Here is an 18437-nt window from a genome sequence, read left to right on the forward strand (position 1 = left end):
GGAATTCCTCGATGATACTGAATCGGGAACATTCACCTGTAGATGCTTCCCCCACCCGCTGCTGTGGTGGTCTAGGATTGCTGGCGGTCTCCATTCCAAACTCCACAGGCCACCCAAGGCATTGTTCAGATGAGTCCCGACATCTGCAAACCACATTGTTCCAGATGTGTTTTGCAGTGGTATATTTTGCCGCTGACATGGCAGAGAATCCGGCATGGGTAGACCCCCCCCCAAAAGGTGTTGTGGTAGTTATTCCAAGAGAAACTAGTATAAAGAAAATGGTTCTTTAAAGAAAAATAAGTTGCAGAATATTGACGGGGACATAGATTAAACTTGATAATGAAAATGATGAGCAATAGAGGTAGAGAATGGGACAGGTATGGTGATGAGTAAGGAAGGTACTAACCATTTCAGTTGGGTTATGGGAGAGATTCTTTGCAGGTTAAGAGTGGTGCACAAAATAGCACTGGCTGCAAGATAAACCATTGCAGTAATCCCCATGTATGGGATAAGTTTATAGGAGATAATTTGACACTTAGCTGTGAAAATTGTAGGCTGTTTAAGTCTGGCGCATCATTTTTTTTTAAACATTAAAGAACAAATTGTATGAAATTTGTGATATTTTCATGTTAATATCGTAGCCTGCAGGACATAATGGTTAGGTGACAAATTACAGTTACCTCATACCATGTGTGTGTTCTGAAATGCAATTATTTAATTCCAGTGTGATCACTGGCATGCCAGCAGCATATATTTTTAATTAATTTCTTTTTTATGATGACTTTCGCTAGACTAAAAAAAACAGATTTGGCACCAGCAGATGTAGGAAAATAATTTATCTTTTCGATTATTGGGAAATATACAATCTACTCACCTTTAAAACATACAGGCTTCTGTTCTCCCAACAGCTCAGTGAGTAATGCACTGCCTGGTATGGTACTGGGCCATGGAGACCAAGAAGCTCTCAGCTTCAATCCTTGATCTGTGTGGAGGTAGCTGACCTCAGCTGGCACAATTACAGGGCTGCTAAAATTAGACACAGGAATCAGTCCACACAGTCAGTACTTAAACTGGGCCATCTTTAAATCTTAGTGAAGGGTTTGTTAAAATTTAAAGCTCAAGGTAAACAGATGTCTGAAAATAGGAAATGCAGCAATTATAAACCTTCTTTCTGCTGTATTAAAACAAACCAGCAATAGAAAACAGTAAAACTCATAAAATTTGAGTAGCTAAGTTGAATAGGTTCAGTTGCTCATAGTTTCAAGTTACAGTCATGATAGGGCAAATGAAAAGATGTCACCAATATTTATAGATTTTTACATCAATACTAACCAATCAGAAGCATCTGCCTGCTATGAGAGATGGCAATCTATTTCTCAACATGGACATCACATGCATTGCTCCAGAATGGTCTCAGCGAGTCAAAGCCAGCTGTTGTATTCTGGCAGTGAGCAATGACATTGGGGAACTTCAGTTACGTTTTCATAGAAACACAGCAAAAATTCAACACCTTTTTAATTACAAAATTTGTTCTAACATCCTTCCCCCTATAACCTTAATTTTCCAGTGTTATGTAAATGCTCAGCTATTCCAAATATCCAAGCTGTGCATGCTCAAAGGATGCGAGAAACACACTAGACTGAAGCAATGGGAGATTATGTGAGGTGGGAGAGTTTACTTGGTGTGGTGGTATGAATGGCAGTAGAGTGTGGATGTATTGCGGAGCGTGCTGCTGGATGTCCTCTTTGACATCTTGTGTAAAACAAAAACTACTTTTGTATTTATAAAACACAACTATAGAAAACGAGTCAGCAAAAAGGTGAGATGAGATATTGAAATAAAGAAATTAGATGCAAAATATGGAATTTCCCACAAAATTTATGAGTTTTTAGGGCCATAGCTTTACATATTTATAGTTATATTCCCCTATATAAAGGCAGTTCTGATGAAATATCATGTATTCCTAAGTGAAGTATGTTGATTTCTTTTTAACCTTGTTGATAGTTTTCTGCTTTAAAATTGTTGCTTTGAAATAGCCTGAGATTACTATGTGTAGCACTTTCACAATAACACCAGTATCTACCTTCCATGACATGAATGGGGATTGTGGCCAGAATACACTATCCTAGTTATGATCACTTTACAATGCCATTCTGAGAAAGATTCTTTACAAAATTTCTGCTCCTAACCTGTTTTACATATAAATTATGGTACTAAAAAAAAAATCATGGTACCATAAAAATCATTTTTGTTTATATATTTATAATCTGTAAGATATGTTAGTACATTGTGGTGAATTCAAAATTTGTGGCACCAACCCAGTGCTGGTGTGTGATTACCTAGGAAGTCAGTGAAATTTAATTAGAATTTAAGTAGGAATCCAAAACAATTTGTTCTCATTAGCGAGTGCTGTGATTGTTTCCGACAGATGTGAAATAGAGGCCACTTTGGAAAGACTAAAGAAACTTGAACGAGATTTGAGCACAAAAGAACAGGAGTTGAAGGAACGAGAAAGGCGTTTGAAAATGTGGGAGCAAAAGTTGGTGGAACAGTCCAGTGCTCCTGTAAGTGTTCATAGCTATATACTTACTGCCTTTAGATGTACACTTACTGCCTTATTCAGATTTTGCATGACCTAACTAGGATTTTTTTAATGCTACTATTACTCACTATTCACAATGGTTTTTTAAAAAATCACCCAATACACAGCTAAAAAATAGAATTGTAACTCTTCACTTGTTCTCCTGCGTGTAAGATGGGTAATTTACTTTACCAGCAAAAACGGGACAGAGTTTGAGGTCTTCTGCTCTTTTGAGAACATATTGACATCTGAGCTCTGGAAGCCTTCTGCTTTATGTGTTTCCCATTGTTTCCACTTTGGTTTGCTCAAGTTCGATTCTATCTGCATTTTTGTAATGGGGTATTCCTGTAAGTGTGAGAAAATTAATTTATGTCTGCATTTATCCACTTGTTACACAGCATTTGATAAAATATTTTTAGTTATCTCCAAGTTTAGGCAATTGAAAAAGCCCTTGTAGACAAAAACCTTAGTTTCAGCATTTGTATACGTTCCAAGATTGACATCCTTTACACAGACTGTCACAAATAAAAAGAATGTTGTCCTCGTGCATATTGGCCCTGCAACATTTTCCAGGGAAGATCATCATAAATGCAGGGGACACTACTTTAACCACCATCAGAACTCATGCAATTCCCTCTTAAGAGCTATTATATGAGGAAATTATGAGACCAAAGTTAGTAACCACATATACAAATGATGAAAACAAATGGTCCAACTCTGTTTCTATTGTTTGTTCTGTTATGTCATTAAGAAAAGTAATATAAGTGTTCATCAAAAATATCCAGGAGAAAATAGGAGAACTGATTGATTACAGTAAATGCAAACTTATTAAGTTGTTACAAAACACATGAAAAAGTTGCCTGGGGTACCCAAGGAGAAAACAATGTGCTGACACAGTGGTTATGACAAATCTCCCAATACAATTGACTGACTGGTAGTATTACCCTTAATACACGGAGGAAAACTTTATTGGAAGATTAAGAATGTATGGTGACTAACCGAAGATAGAAATACCTTTAATATTTTCCTTAATATTTTCCAACACTGATGTTTAATCATTTTTGCTCTGGTGTTCATCTGTGGTCTTTCTCCTCTTTTCACTTAGCCTTTCTTACCTATTACTGCAAAGTTTTCTGAAGCGTCTTTCTATGAATCTAAGACAGAGGAGTCAAACAGTACAGAGATGTCATGTCAGATCAAAGCTACCAGTAACGGGGAGGTAGATGGCATGAATGAAAGTCTGCAGGAAATGATGAGAGGTTTTGGCAATATGCTGTCTATGGACCTAGCAGGACCTGTCATGCAGTCTGGGATTCAGATAGATATGCAAGCCAAACAGAATTCTTCCAAATCCACCTGTGTCAGAAAGGGGAAAAAAATCAATATGACGATGGATTTTGATCATTGGTCACATGATGGTGATTAATCATATAGAAGTTTTTGAACATTATTAAAGCAACAAATTGTATTAAACTAATGAATTGTTTATTTGTTTTCCACAACAATTCTAAGCAGTACAAATATTAATTTTGAGGCTAGCGCCTTATTTATGCTCTAAGCTTACAGTACTTTTCAAAGCAGAAATTGTATGCATGGCAAAAATTGAAGCATTGTTACTTTGTTAGAATATCGATCAAAACACTGAAGTGTTGCAACCACTGAAAAGGAATTTATGAAAAGAAATGTTCTAAAATTTAAGAATTCAAAAGTTGAAAGATAATTGTAAGTAAAGTATTTCATTATTGAGTTTTCATTGCTAAAAATAATTTTGATATACCTGAAGCCTATTTATACAACATTTGAGAGTATTAACATTTATCAAGGGCTGTTTTGATGTGGACTTCTTTTCTGTGTTGTGTGTTACCTATTTTCTATTTCCTTTTTCAATAAACTTAATTTAGTAGCTTATTCACTGTTGTCTGGGTTCTCTTTCCTTCTGGGGAATACATTTGAAAACAATAGGGTGTCTGCCTACCTTTCCAAACTGTTTATACTATTTTCACTTTATTTAATGCTCAGCTATTAAACCCATGCTTTTAAACAACCCTGCTTTACGATGGGTGCCTAGTTACAGTTACTGCTCTAACAGGAGTGTGGTCATCTTCCTAGCTCAGTTGGTGAGAGATATCTCTGCATTTTCCACTGCTCAGTACATCAGTATCTAGGGTTCTAAATTGTTAATGGGCTGGAGTTTCTGCCATTTTTGAGACCTGTCCTCTGCACAATAATGTAAAGCAAACATCTTGACTGGTATGGAAGACTAGGTGATGTTTTTACTTTTAATTTTGTGTCTGAACACTAATTAAATAGAAAGTTATATTAATTTGGGACATTGTTGATTGCCTACATATTTCTGACAAATAAATACCAAATGCTCGGCGATCTCATCACTGCTATTTTGATTGTCGTGTTTTAATGCAGATTTGCTGAAAGCTGCTATCCTGGTCTAGTATTGGGATTTAAACAAAGCTTACCGTATATTTACAGCAAATAACTACAAAATGTATATTGCCATCAATCAGTGGCACAAGATCGAAACACAGTAATCCACAAACCTAATTTTTACTTATTTTCAAAGGGAACAAGCCCCAATGGTTCAGTTATATATTTTAGTGCATTCACAATTTTGCTTCCTTTGCTTCCTCTGGTGTTACTTTTTCCTGTGGTCAGAGCACTCTATAATTGCTGATGTTGACACGAGAGTGAGTGAAAATATCACTGAAGCCAAGTTTTATACTGCCAACTAAAAATCCTGTGTTATCATTCTACTTGTGATTTTAAGAGAAAGTTAAGCCAGGATGACCTTGGAGTCTTAACTAAGCAATTAGAGTGTTCTGGCCATCATAATAAGAAGCCACAAAGTATCATAGGGGAATAAAAATGAGTAATGTGAACACTTCCTTCTCTACTTTGTCATTCATAGATCATTCATTGATTTCTGCACATGTGGTTAATCAAAACCATCATTAAAATCAGATTTAACCTTTTAATACCTTAAATTTACTTATTAGGATATTAGAACTGATCCTACATTTAAATTGACCGACGGAAAATGGAGTTGGTTTCATTTCCAGGCATGTACTGCCACCTAATCTGCCCAAATGTCTGATATTTGCTGTTCCCAGCTGATTCAGTAACACTGGGTGGAAACATCTCTCCTATTTTGTCTTGTTACAAATCCAAAACTATAGCAATGCGTTTAAAGATACTGCTCATCATCTTGGTCTAATATAAATCCATCAAATTGTAAATTAAAGTAGTATCTAGGTCCGCTATAGATTACTTATAACACATATTACCTTGTCTTATAGCATTAACCATTCTGGCAATAGAATTGTTGGAACATTTCTCCTCATGAAAGAATATTGAATTTAATTGACTGCTTTTTCTGTTCCAATCAGTATTAAAACAAATCCTCAGATCGTACCTAAGAACACATAAATATTTTTGGCTGAATGATTGTAATTGGTGCTGTCTCTATTGGTCATCAGATTTTTGTGTTAGAAATAAGAATGATTTGAACTAAACATTGCATCAAAAAGCAACAGCAAATTATATTATATAGTGCCTTTAATATGTTAAAACATCCCAAGGCATTTTTATCTGAAATTGAGGCAATATTGACGATTTTCAGCTGCAACTTTTTTGGTGCATTGCTTTGTGTTTGATGGACACAATAAAATGTAGAAGAACATTTTGTTACTTTAATATTAATAAAATGATGTCATTCTGAACCCACATGTGTGGTCAGTGTGGAATACTCAATAGATGTGAGTGCCACCTACTGGATTTAACTCATCTGTTGCAAATGTATGAAAAAGTTCAATTTCTCCACATTTCAGTCTAAATTCACGTTAGCTCCCCCAGTAGCAAAGAGAAGTACCTAATCGAACACTGACCTAATCAAAGCAGAAGACCCTAAATTCATCCACTGGGCTTTGCTGAGTTAGTTTTACCAGGTGGCAGTCCAATTGGTCGCAGTGTGCTCCTTGGTAAGAGAAAGGGAAATCGACAAGGGTTGCAGCTCCAAACTGCTAACCGACAACAAAACAAAAAGAACTTGTATCTCCGCAACACCTTTAATGTAGTACAGCATATCTACACAATTCTCGGAAGAGCAACCAGGAAAAAATTGGAATGGGGTCGAAGAAGGAGATTCTTAAAAGTTTGGTCAAAGGGGTAGGTTTTAAAGAGGGTCTTAAAGGTAGAACAAGAATCGAGGAAGGGGGGAATGCTGGAGGTTAATGTTGACACAACTGGAGGCATGACCGTCAATAATGGGAGGTGCACAAGAAGAAGAGTTGGAGGAATACAGAATCACTGAAGGTTATAAAGCTGGAGGAGGTCACAGCGGTGGGGAGCCCAGATTGTCTAGATTCACATATGAAAATAATCACCTTTGCGAAGAACTGGTTGATTGCTGTCACCCCATGGACCACCACCACAATGTGAAGGATTGGGGAAAAACTGGTGATAAATGAGCTTTATCCTTAACTAACTTGTTTGTGCCCACTTAATGAAATATTTTTCAGAGAGTGGATGGGTAATTATGGTTGCTGCAGTCACATTCAAAATATTCTACCTTTAAGTTTTTGGAATATTTTTAACAGAGATTAAGTGCATTTTTCGCACTCAGTGTAGTTTTATCTTGTTTTGTCCATTGCTGCGATCATTTGTTTCCAGATTCACCTCCCTGTTTCCAGGCAGCTATCACCTGGGTGAAGACTTGTGGACAATATTGTCATCAGCGGGAGAAGATGGGTATCGCTACCTGCTAATCTTATCTTCCTTCTTGCACTGCACAACATAATGAACACAGTAAGAAGTCTCACAACACCAGGTTAAAGTCCAACAGGTTTATTTGGTAGCAAATACCATAAGCTTTCGGAGCAGTGCTCCTTCGTCAGATGGAGTGGAAATGTGCTCTCAAACAGTGCAAACAGACACAAAATCAAGTTGCAGAATACTGATTAGAATGCGAATCCCTACAACCAGCCAGGTCTTAAAGGTACAGACAATGTGGGTGGAGGGGGCATTAAACACAGGTTAAAGAGATGTGTATTGTCTCCAGACAGAACAGCTAGTGAGATTCTGCAAGCCCAGGGTGCAAGCCAAGTTCCGCAACATGAGGACGGCCTAAACCGGGACGTTGGATTTATGTCACATTATCAGTAACCCCCACAGCTTGCCTCCTGGGCTTGCAGAATCTCACTGCTGTTCTGTCTGGAGACAATACACATCTCTTTAACCTGTGTTTAATGCCCCCTCCACACACATTGTCTGTACCTTTAAGACCTGGCTGGCTGTAGGGATTCGCATTCTAATCAGTATTCTGCAACTTGATTTTGTGTCTGTTTGCACTGTTTGAGAGCACATTTCCACTCCATCTGACGAAGGAGCAGTGCTCCGAAAGCTTATAGTATTTGCTACCAAATCAACCTGTTGGACTTTAACCTGGTGTTGTGAGACTTCTTACTGTGTTCACCCCAGTCCAACGCCGGCATCTCCACATCACAACATAATGAAACCAGATGAAAGTTGACCTCGCCTCTCGTGATAAGCTCTGTTGCCTGAGTTGCTGCAGATTTTTGTTTGCATGCTAAATTCCACCCTGAGCAGTATTGTGTTTAGTTGTGGATTGCAAAGAAAGATCATTTGAATTTTATTGTTGGGGAGGAGGCAGAATACTTATTACGCTGATCTGACTGCTGCCTGCTGGAGTTTTCACAGAAGCTTTCAAATCAAATGATCACCACTGTGCACAAAGTCTGCTCAGCAGATGTTAATTTCTTTCTTCAACCAAAGCAAAAATTTGGATTTTTAAGATATATTCAGGTAAAGCAGCTGACATGTATATGAGCTATATTGATATTGTTTAGTGTTGTATTGCAAGTAATTCTAATCTTTTAGTGTTCCAATTTCCCAATAATACAAAGCGTTCCATTCTCTGTACATGTTTCAGTGGATTTTATTTCACATCTGTAACTTTCCAGATCTGTTATAAAATAAATAATATACTTGAGACAAGCAAATCTCTTGATCAATTAACAAGTGATAGGTTGAAGAGAGAGTGCTGCACGTCCTTGCATATCTGGTGTTTCGGTATTTTACATGAGGATAACATTTTATTCTCAATGATGAGACAAAAGTTAGCTTACCGTATGACGTATTGTAACTGAAAGGGTTTTGTGTGTTATTGAAAACAGTCACCATATAATAGAACGAGAATTCGGTACTTTGTGGCATCCGTCAGTACAATGTGACCATGATGCATTCCCCTGACCTTTGTAAGCGAACCTGACACCATTTCCCTGCCTCCAAAACCTTCTTGTTTTAATGGGCCATCGACTCCTTTAAAAAAAAAATATTCTGCAAGTCCCATTTTAAAAATACAAACAGCAAAGAATCAACTGCCTTACTACTGAATTCAAAATTCCCTCACAAGGGAGAAATTATTAGTTCAAATATAGTTGGTTCAGCAAGACTAGGTCGTGTGTTAAAGTAATACTTAATTACTAAATTAAGTAAGTTAATTAGCTTTTTCTAGCACAATCTTTCTCTGCAAGAGAAGAATTACTTTTTTTAATTGATTATGATATTGAAAAAGGTCATGCAGAAAATGTCATGTTCTGTGATTCCCCACCCTGCTTTCAGCATGGAAACTGAAAATCACCAATTGTGATTTCTCATCCCAAAACAGTCCATCATTTAAGTAACTCTCATCAAAACATCCAAAATGTTTGTGCAGGAATAAGCAAAATTGTACAAACCTGCTTGGTGAGGAAGTGAATGAACACCAGCACAAAATGAGGCTGGCCCTTGTAAGTCCTTCCCAGTTTTACCACTCATGAGTTAGTAAGGCCAACCTCAATTGTGTATTCAGATGGGTAATTCTTTTTAGTTCTCTCATGGGCAATGTAATTGTTGATTAATTGAAGATGGAGTCAAAGTGCCATACTTGTCAAATATTTGCTGTTGAATTTTTTAAAAGACTTTGAATACAGTAATGATTCACTCTAAAGATCCTGTGCATTGAAAACAGAAGTAATTTCAAATACTAATAAAATAGCTAGTTGAAACTAGTGCAAGCAAGTTTCTAAATATGCAATAACAAAAACAGAAAAATGCTGGAAAATCTCAGCAAGAGAGAGAGAGAGAATAGAGCCAATATTGGCTCTCCTCCACAGATGCTGTCAGACCTGCTGAAATTTTCCAGCATTTTTCTGTTTTTGTTTCGGATTCCAGCATCCGTAGTATTTTGCATTTATCTTAAGTTCCTAAATATAGCAGTATTAGAATCACTGAATGACATTTTCTGCATGATCTTTTTCTGAGCAACCCTTGATCCCCATGTCACCTGACTTGACCCAATCAGCCTGACCCAGCTTGAACTGCCCAACCCGAAGTGTCCTCTGGATTGCTGTTATAATACAGTTTCTCACATAACACTCCTCAGTGTTATTGACCAAAGATACCGTTGGGAGGGCGGGAGAAAATAAATGTTTAGCACCCCAAGGGCATTCCAGAGTAATTTTTTAATTGACATTTTAGTTGACCCACAATGAAGGCGAGCCAAGCCGTTCTCGATTTGATTATTAGCCATGCACTGTGTTTGAAATTCTTTGAAATAGCTGATAAGTAGCATTTCCACACATACAAGAAGCTGCGGATCTCTGATAGTCTCACTGGCACATGCGTATGTTGAATTCAGCACAGCCTGTGAGTCAGCCTAACTTACCTTATTATTTAATTTTTCAAACAATGTTATTTTTTCACTATTATGTAATCTTTTTTCAAACTTTAATAAAAAGAAACTTATTCACTTGATCCCATGCCTCCTATTAATTGAATTAAGGTTCCTTTTTTCCCTCTGAAAATTGACAAGACCTGAAGTCCAGCACGGACTCAGTCCCGGGATTGCCAGTTTTGAAACTCTGCACCTGTGCTACTATATTTCATTAAAATTTGAAATTATTTTGACATATTCCCTTTAATCGAAAACAACAATTAAACACTTAAATATGCTGGGAAGCACAATAAATGACAAGCGGATATCATGGGGTTAAAATTTAAAAATTGGGAATTTCTAAAAGTAGTGCAGTAAATGAAGACTATATCCTTGAATAATATATATGAACTAGTAATAAAATGTGGTACTATGCAATGGAACAAAATGATGTATTTTTGAAATTCTACTGTCACTATGGAAGATTGATTCTTGCCCTAGATATTTTATTGAAGTTATCTAATCAAAAAGATTTAAGTGCATATTTTAAGTGAACCCTCTGATTCTGTTTTTAACAGAATTTTGACTTTCTAAGTAATGTGGTCAGGCTCCAGAGAGGTAAAAGTACTGCAAAATGAAAATCCAGTTAGCATTATCAATTTCTATTCATAATTGTGGAACTTTGCTGTTTGGAAAATATGGTTAAAATGTAACTATCTGAGGTTCTGTGGTAACCCTTCTAATGCAGCATTAGATCTATGTGTGGGATCCAAACTAGAATTTCAGTACTGACTGTGCGTAGTTACCCAGTCCTTAGCTCTGCTCTGGTGATTGTCTCTCTGCCGCAGTATATTTGACAAGTTCTACAGTGCATTTCTTTTATTGGTGAGTAAGGAGCAATGTTGAAAATAGCCATGTGGAATTTAAAATCTGAACAGTGCCATCCAGTTAAAAGAGGAAGGCATGGAACGGAGAGAGCTAAAAAAGGAGAAACAAGCAGAAGTGCTCTTCATTAGGATGCTTCTCAAAGTAGTTACCAATTGCGTTAGTGAAGTAAACATATATACCATGAAATTCCATCTCAGTGGCTAAATTAAAATTCCAAACTGTTGTTACTCAATGTATGTAGAAAATGCAAGATGCCTCTCAATTACTTTGCTGGAAGCTGACTAACATTCTAACAAGATAAACAAGGTGATGGGAAAGGTACATGAAGGTATGACAGCAAGTTTTGATTTGCTTCAAATCTCAGCACTAAATCCTTCATCTGCCTACATAGACTTTTTTGAAGAAGGTTATTAAGGCAGGTAATGATCAGAGTGCACATTTAAAATAATATGTATGGACACAACATCTTTAACAAATATATGAGATAGTCTTTAATCTTCTGTGGAGCTGTCTAAAAATCATGTTGCTGGTTTTCTTTAGCCTGTAAGTCCTCATTTGTAGCCATTATCTGTTCCAGTACGATCACATTGTAATATTTATACTTTGCTTTTGTTGAATAGTTGCTGCCATCATTAGATATATATTCTTGGACAGAGGAGGATGTGGTGAGTATATGATTCTCTCTTTGAAATTAAAGCTTTGAACTTGGACATAATATAACAGTTAATAAGTAACAAACAGTATGATTAATTAGGGATTTAATTTGTCACAAAGAGATAAAAGGCCTGGATTTTCATCTGTGAGTTGGGTGTGCGCAGATTCAGGAGAATTCAGAGTCGATGGGGTGGGGTTGGTGGGGGGGGTGATCCCAGAAACAGTGAGAAGGATGCCAAGCGGGGAGGCGGTCTGGATGGAAAGTTTGCCTTAGGGAGCAGCATTATTTTTAAAACACCCACCCTCATCCCAAACATTTCCCATTCCCCTGTACCAGCCCCATAACCCCTCATACCCTCCATGACAACCCATGTCCATGCACCTATCCCCAGTGGCCCCAAGATCCTCTATGTCAAACTGTGCCCTGCTCCCACCCACCCATGGTCCCTCTTGCTCTCTATACTCCTATGCGCTTGTATCCACCTCCTTTATAGGCCCTTTACCAACTTTATACCAACTTATGCCAACCCATGCCTCCACACCCTTTGCCATTTCATCTACCATGACGACTTATCCAGTATCCATCATGGACAGACCTCAGGGCCCAAGCAGAGGTGAGATAAAATAAAGTTCTATGAATTAAATTTCTAATTGTCTATGCCAGGATTCATCATATTTGGGAAAAAAACATAATTCAAAGAAGTAAAGGACAGGACTTTTAAATGCCCTGACAGCTCCCTTTGACAGCTGCTTTTGAAAGTTCCTCTTGACACTTTGACAGGTCCTCTTGACAGTTGGCTTTGACACCATGACAGTTGATTTTGACAGGTCTGTTGACATTTTCAATGAACTTAACAATTAATGAGTTTATGCATTTTTGACACACTTCATTCCTACTTTTAACCATTCGAGATGGCACCTGAACTCCCCTAAGGATACCATAGGCTTCGATCCAAAGAGATACCTTACCTTAGATATCAAAGTTTAAGGTCTCAGTTTAAGGACCTAACAAGTCTACTCTGCACACTTCGGGTTTCACACTCCTGGGCTACCAAAATCTGACTTACGCGGAGGCAGCTGATGATTTAAATGACCCCTGTCTCCGTGAACTGCGTATGCGCGAAATGGAAACCGCTTCAAACCCGTCCTCACAAAAATGGAAAGTGCTGTGTTCGATACTATTTTTAGGCACGTTTACTATTTTTGCTACGATGGCAAAGCTCTCCGGCATTGAGGAAATCCAGGACGAACTAGTATTTTTGGCAAGGCACATTTATTTTAAAAAAACACATCACTTGAACAAGGTGTTGGAGGATTGCTGCAGCTAATGGACAGTGCAGCAGCACAATGTATAACATTGGAAAGAGGAGAGAATTGGATAATGAACCACAATATTTGTCATTTAGACATAATAATGATTCAATGCACAAATGTAGACTGATGTTTGTAACATGCAATGGGTGGATTTGATTAACTTTGACCAAACTATTGTTTTTTTTACACACTGCTGTACAGAAAAGATCACATTTATCAGTAATGGTGTGAATTAATATTTATAGACATGTTTCTCAACCTTACAATGAATATTTTTCCCATTGCTGATCTTTTTCATTGACAACAGTAATAGAAGGTTTATTTATTTATGATCACCAGTACTTTGGAGATGCAGGATAGAAGTGTACAACATCTGAAATTGTCCTGTCCTATATTCTAATCCTGTTTCTTGTATTTTTTTTGTGCAGTATTTTTGGATACAACAACTATTAGATAAAGGTAAGAAAGATTGCTATCTCTTTGCATTAATTATTGGAGTTCCATCCTTTTTGCTGATGAGTATGTGTTTTTGTAATCTTGTGATCATAGGTGACACAAGTTGTGGCATGTCAGGTTATGCTGAACTGTTTAAAAATCATCACATCACCGGGCAGAGGTTACTTTTGCTAGCAGAACAAGATATGAAAGACATCGGAATACAATCCAAAGGACATATCATTCATTTAAAGGTATGAAAAAAGGAAAGGCCAGATGTTATCTGATAAGTATAGCAAACAAAAACTGTAAAGGCAGCAGTTCACAATCTTGAACTGTAGACATTTTAAGCTGGTGAAGATTTTCACTCACCAAGGTTAGGGAGACTGAGAAAGAGAAGGCATTACCTCTTTGATATCCAATATCAACACCAAGTAGTCCAGTATTTTCCATTTTTATTTTGCACTTCTTTGTTTTTTAATCTGCTGATCAATTCAGTTTATTTAATTATTCCCTAAAAATGTTCTGCAGATACTCCATTCCTGCATGGAATGTTGTGGTATTCCCTGAAGACGGAGAACACCGGTGTTTCAGCTTCTGGTTTTACCCCAGTTTGCATACTGCAACAAATCTCTTTGTTCTCACCACAGGGGGGATAGGTTTCCAGATATGTGTTGGGAGAAAATCCATTGTGATTTGAAATTCAGAGGAAATGTATTTATACCAACATGCAGAGTGAATGATGTGACTTACGACGGGTATTTATACATTATCCGACAGAATCACAGGATAGGTTCAAGGGGCTGAATGACCTAATCCTGTTCATATGCATTTTTACACAAAAGTAAAATTATTCAAATAGTTTAAAAAGGAATATTTGTTCCTGAAGGGTAAGACACTGCAGTCATCAAAATTTTTTTTGAGTAAATTGATGTGTTGACTGTTAACATGTAGGTGGAAGTTGTTGAAAAGATGGAAGAGATTATGTGCTGTTAACAGACCCATCTGTGCTCTCTTTCAGACTGAAATTGAAAAACTGACCCTTGACTACTTGAATCTATTTCACTTTCCTCCCTTAATCAAGGTAGGCAAAGTAGTGTTATTTTCAACCACAACACATGCGCTGTATTTTTGTGGAGGCCTTGCTAATTTCTTGTTTGGAGCCTTGTCCGGCTTGATGCATCTTGGATCATTTGAGATTCTTTTCCTCCTATTTATCTCCTTTGAAAATAATACAGACCTGCTTTTGAAATATTAATGAGCAAATGTCAGATGCAGAAGATTTGTAGAAACCCTATCACAACATGCATACCGTAGATCTATTAAGCACCTGCTGATAACCTATAAATATATTTTGAATTATTAGTTCCAAACTGTGAAGATTTTTATATTTTGTACAGAGTCATGTTGATTACTTGATCATGTGGGTCAGATCTATAAGGGAATGCACAGCTACTGTCTATGGTTTAAGATTTGTGTAGCACCCAATGAACCTGACCACAAAACCAGCAAGCAATGAAATAAGCTGATTACAAGCAATGAAATAAGCTGATTATATGCAATGAAATAAGCTGGTATAAAATTATAGACTGCAACTGGGAACCGTGAAATGTCTTTTTACTATGGTTCAATTTTTCCCTATATCAGCTGTCTCTGAACCAGTCGTGGTATATGACGTTATAACATTAGTCCTCGCTCAGATCAGAGGGAAATCACATTTAAGCTCATAGCCAACTGGAGAAAAAAATACTTAGTTCGTGGATGCTTTATATTTGATTCAAAATCCTTCTGGTCGTCTGGACCTTGAAATGACTGTGACTGAGAGTGGATGGCCAGTGCAGCTCTGCGTCAGATACCAAATGGCGATAGTGAAGCTTGGATATATTGGGTCCTCAGATTTGCTTTCTTTCCTGTGAGAACCTGCCTAGTTTCTGCTCAATACCTCTCCACGGCAGCTCAGATCAGATTGGAATCATGGCGGAATGAAGATTAAATCAGCAGACCCCATTACTATGGTGTTAGAGTTCATATTCTGAAAGGAACAGGTACAATGGTTTTAAATTGTCTCCTGATGATGCATTGCACTCCTGCTGCAATGTACTTCACTCATCGAGACAAAGACTTCAATGTTTGATAATGTCCATGACTCAGCAAGTTTATCTAGTCAGTAACTAGACTGGACAGACCAGGCAGCTTTAGATTTAACCTCCCAATCAATAATGAGGCAGATAGAATAGTTAGATAGTTAGACTTGGCCTCAATGTGTGTAGGGAGAAATCATTTTAAATGGTCAGAAAATCATGGGCAACATGTTGTTCAGATTTCTGATGTAAAAATCCAGCAGTTTTTTTCTATTTATCCATTCTTGGGATATGAACGTCGCTGGCAAGGCCAGCATTTATTGCCCATCCCTAATGGCCCTTGTGGTAGCCACCTTCTTGAACTGTTACAGATATGCCCGTCATAGTGCCACAGGACAGTTGTATTTTGGAGGGAACTTGCAGCTGGTGATGTTGCCACGCATTACAGCTGGGTCCTTCAAAGCGCAAGAGATGGGAGATTTGGAAGCTGCTGTTGAAGGATTTTTGCTATTTGCATCTGTGCATCTTGTAGATGATACACACTGCTGCCACTGGTGTTGGTGATGGAGGGAGTGACTGTTTAAGTTGATGATTATGGTGCCAATCAAGAGAGCTGCTTTGTTCCCTGGATGGTGTTGAGTTTCTTGAGTGTTGTTGGAGCTCCACTCATGCAGGCAAGTGGAGAGTATTCCAACACACTCCTGACTTATGCCTTGTATATGATGCAGAGTCAAGAAGTGAGTTACGCTCTGTTGAATTCCCAGCCTCTGACCTGATCTAGTAGCCACAATATATGGCTGGTCCAGTTCAGTTTCTGGTCAACGGTAACCCCCAGGATGTTGTTGGTGGGGAATTTGGTAATGATAATGCAATGCTATTGAACGTCAAGAGGAAATGGTTAGATTCTCTCTTGTTGAAGATAGTTATTGCCAATAACAAGCCAATGTGGCATGAGGTGGGGGTGTTAGGTCAAAAAAATACTTATTTGAGAATAAATTGCCAGGAAACAACTATTCTAATTGTATAAAGATGTCGGCTACAAATTAAAACAAAGCAGCTGAGAGATGCAACATCAGAACAGAAGTAGGCCATTAAGCCCCTTGAGCCTGTCCCACCATTCAATGAGATCATGGTTGATCTGGAACCTAATTCTGCCTTTGCTCCACATATCTTCATACCTTTTGCCAACAAAAATCTACCAAACACAGTTTTAAAATTAGCAATTGATCTAGTATTAATTGATGTTTTCAAACTTCTACCACTTTTTACATGAAGCAATATTTATTAATTTCACTCCTGAAAGTTCTGGCTCTAATGCTTTGACTATGTTCCCTCGTGCTAGAGTCTCCGACCGGCCGAAATAGTTTCTCACAATCTACCCTATCTGTTCCCCTTAATATCTTGTGAGGTTTGATCATGCCACCCTTAACTGTCTAGATTCCAGGGAATACAACTCTAATTTGTGCAATTGCTTCTTGTAATTTAACCGTTGGAAGTGCAGATAACAATCTGGTAAATCTACACTGCAGTCCCTGCAAGGTCAATAAGTCATTCCTTAGATGTGGTACCAGATCTGGTCAGACACTCCAGATACGGTCCAAACAGGGCTTTGTACTTTTGAAGCATGACCTCTAATCTTCCCACACTGTGTACTCTATTCCTCTGAATATAAAGGCCAGCATTCCATTTGCCAAAAATGAAAATTGTCTGTGCCAGTGCATGACATTTTATTGATCTGTGTTCTTGGGCCCCCAAGTATCTTTGGAGCTGCAATGTGTTTAACTGTGTTTAGCTTTTCACCATTCAGAATGTACTCTGTTCTAGTGTTTTTAAGTCCAAAGTGAATAACCTCACATTTGCCAATTTTGAAATCCATCTGCCACAGTTTTTCCCAATAAGAAGTGTCACAACACCAGGTTAAAGCCCAACAGGTTTATTTGGTATCACAAGCTTTTGGAGTGCTGCTTCTTTATCACCTGTTGTGAGACTTCTTATTGTGCCCACCTCAGTCCAACGCTGGCATCTCCACATCACAGTTTTTCCCATTCAGTTAATCTATTACTATCTTTGTAATGTTACACTTGCATTGTTTACAATGCCTACCTTTGTGTCTCCAACATTTGGATATGTGGCTTTCTAGAGTTGTTAAGTGAATAGTTAGGGTCGAACACAGATGTTATGGGACACCACTAGTCACATCCTGCCAAAAAAAGTAGTCTCCCATCATCCCGACACTCATCTCTTTGCACTCAGCCTATATCCTAACCAGGTTAATAATTTTTCTTCAATTTCACGAGCTTCAATATTAGCTAGCAGTCTCAAATAAAGGACTTTATCAAATGCCTGGAAGTTCATAGAAATAACATCCGTAGACATTTCCCTGTTCATTAAATTAGTCACCTGCTCAAATATTTCAATCAGATTTGTCGAGTGTGACCCACCCTAGTCAACCCTTGCTGGTTCTGTCTGATTAGCTGAACGTTTTCCAGGTGTTCCGTCCCCTTTCTTTTATTACAGATTCTTGCAATTTCACAACAGCAGATGTTAGGCTGACTGGCCAATAATCCTCTGATTTTCCGCTCTCGCCTTCTTTAACTAACAGAGTGACCTGTGCGATTTTCCAATTTGAAGGAATGGTTCCAGAAACTAGAGAACATTTTGGGTATCCGCAATGTTCTCACCTATTTCCTTTAAAACCCTAAAGCAAAAGAAAACCTCTTGTTTATTCTAAAGATTCATATATTCTCAGAGGTTTTAG

General features: G+C 37.8%; 2 protein-coding genes across 3 annotated transcripts in view; both read left to right on the forward strand.

Moving 5' to 3' along the window:
- The window catches only part of LOC144503682 (mitogen-activated protein kinase kinase kinase 20-like), a 74835-nt gene extending 70346 nt beyond the window's left edge, over positions 1-4489 (forward strand). For both annotated transcript variants that reach the window (XM_078228403.1, XM_078228404.1), the window contains exons 11-12: positions 2429-2564; positions 3687-4489. In XM_078228403.1, coding sequence (XP_078084529.1) covers positions 2429-2564; positions 3687-4007 — 457 coding nt within the window. In that variant the 3' untranslated portion in view covers positions 4008-4489. The remainder of the gene's footprint in view (positions 1-2428; positions 2565-3686) is intronic.
- A 6781-nt stretch (positions 4490-11270) lies between these two features.
- LOC144503398 (mitogen-activated protein kinase kinase kinase 20-like) overlaps positions 11271-18437 on the forward strand; it is a 50002-nt gene continuing 42835 nt past the window's right edge. Inside the window, exons 1-5 of the mRNA XM_078227707.1 lie at positions 11271-11360; positions 11816-11860; positions 13592-13622; positions 13713-13852; positions 14620-14682. Coding sequence (XP_078083833.1) covers positions 11271-11360; positions 11816-11860; positions 13592-13622; positions 13713-13852; positions 14620-14682 — 369 coding nt within the window. The remainder of the gene's footprint in view (positions 11361-11815; positions 11861-13591; positions 13623-13712; positions 13853-14619; positions 14683-18437) is intronic.

Source organism: Mustelus asterias, chromosome 14 (genome assembly GCF_964213995.1).
Source record: "Mustelus asterias chromosome 14, sMusAst1.hap1.1, whole genome shotgun sequence".
In the NCBI taxonomy this organism is placed as follows: domain Eukaryota; kingdom Metazoa; phylum Chordata; class Chondrichthyes; order Carcharhiniformes; family Triakidae; genus Mustelus; species Mustelus asterias.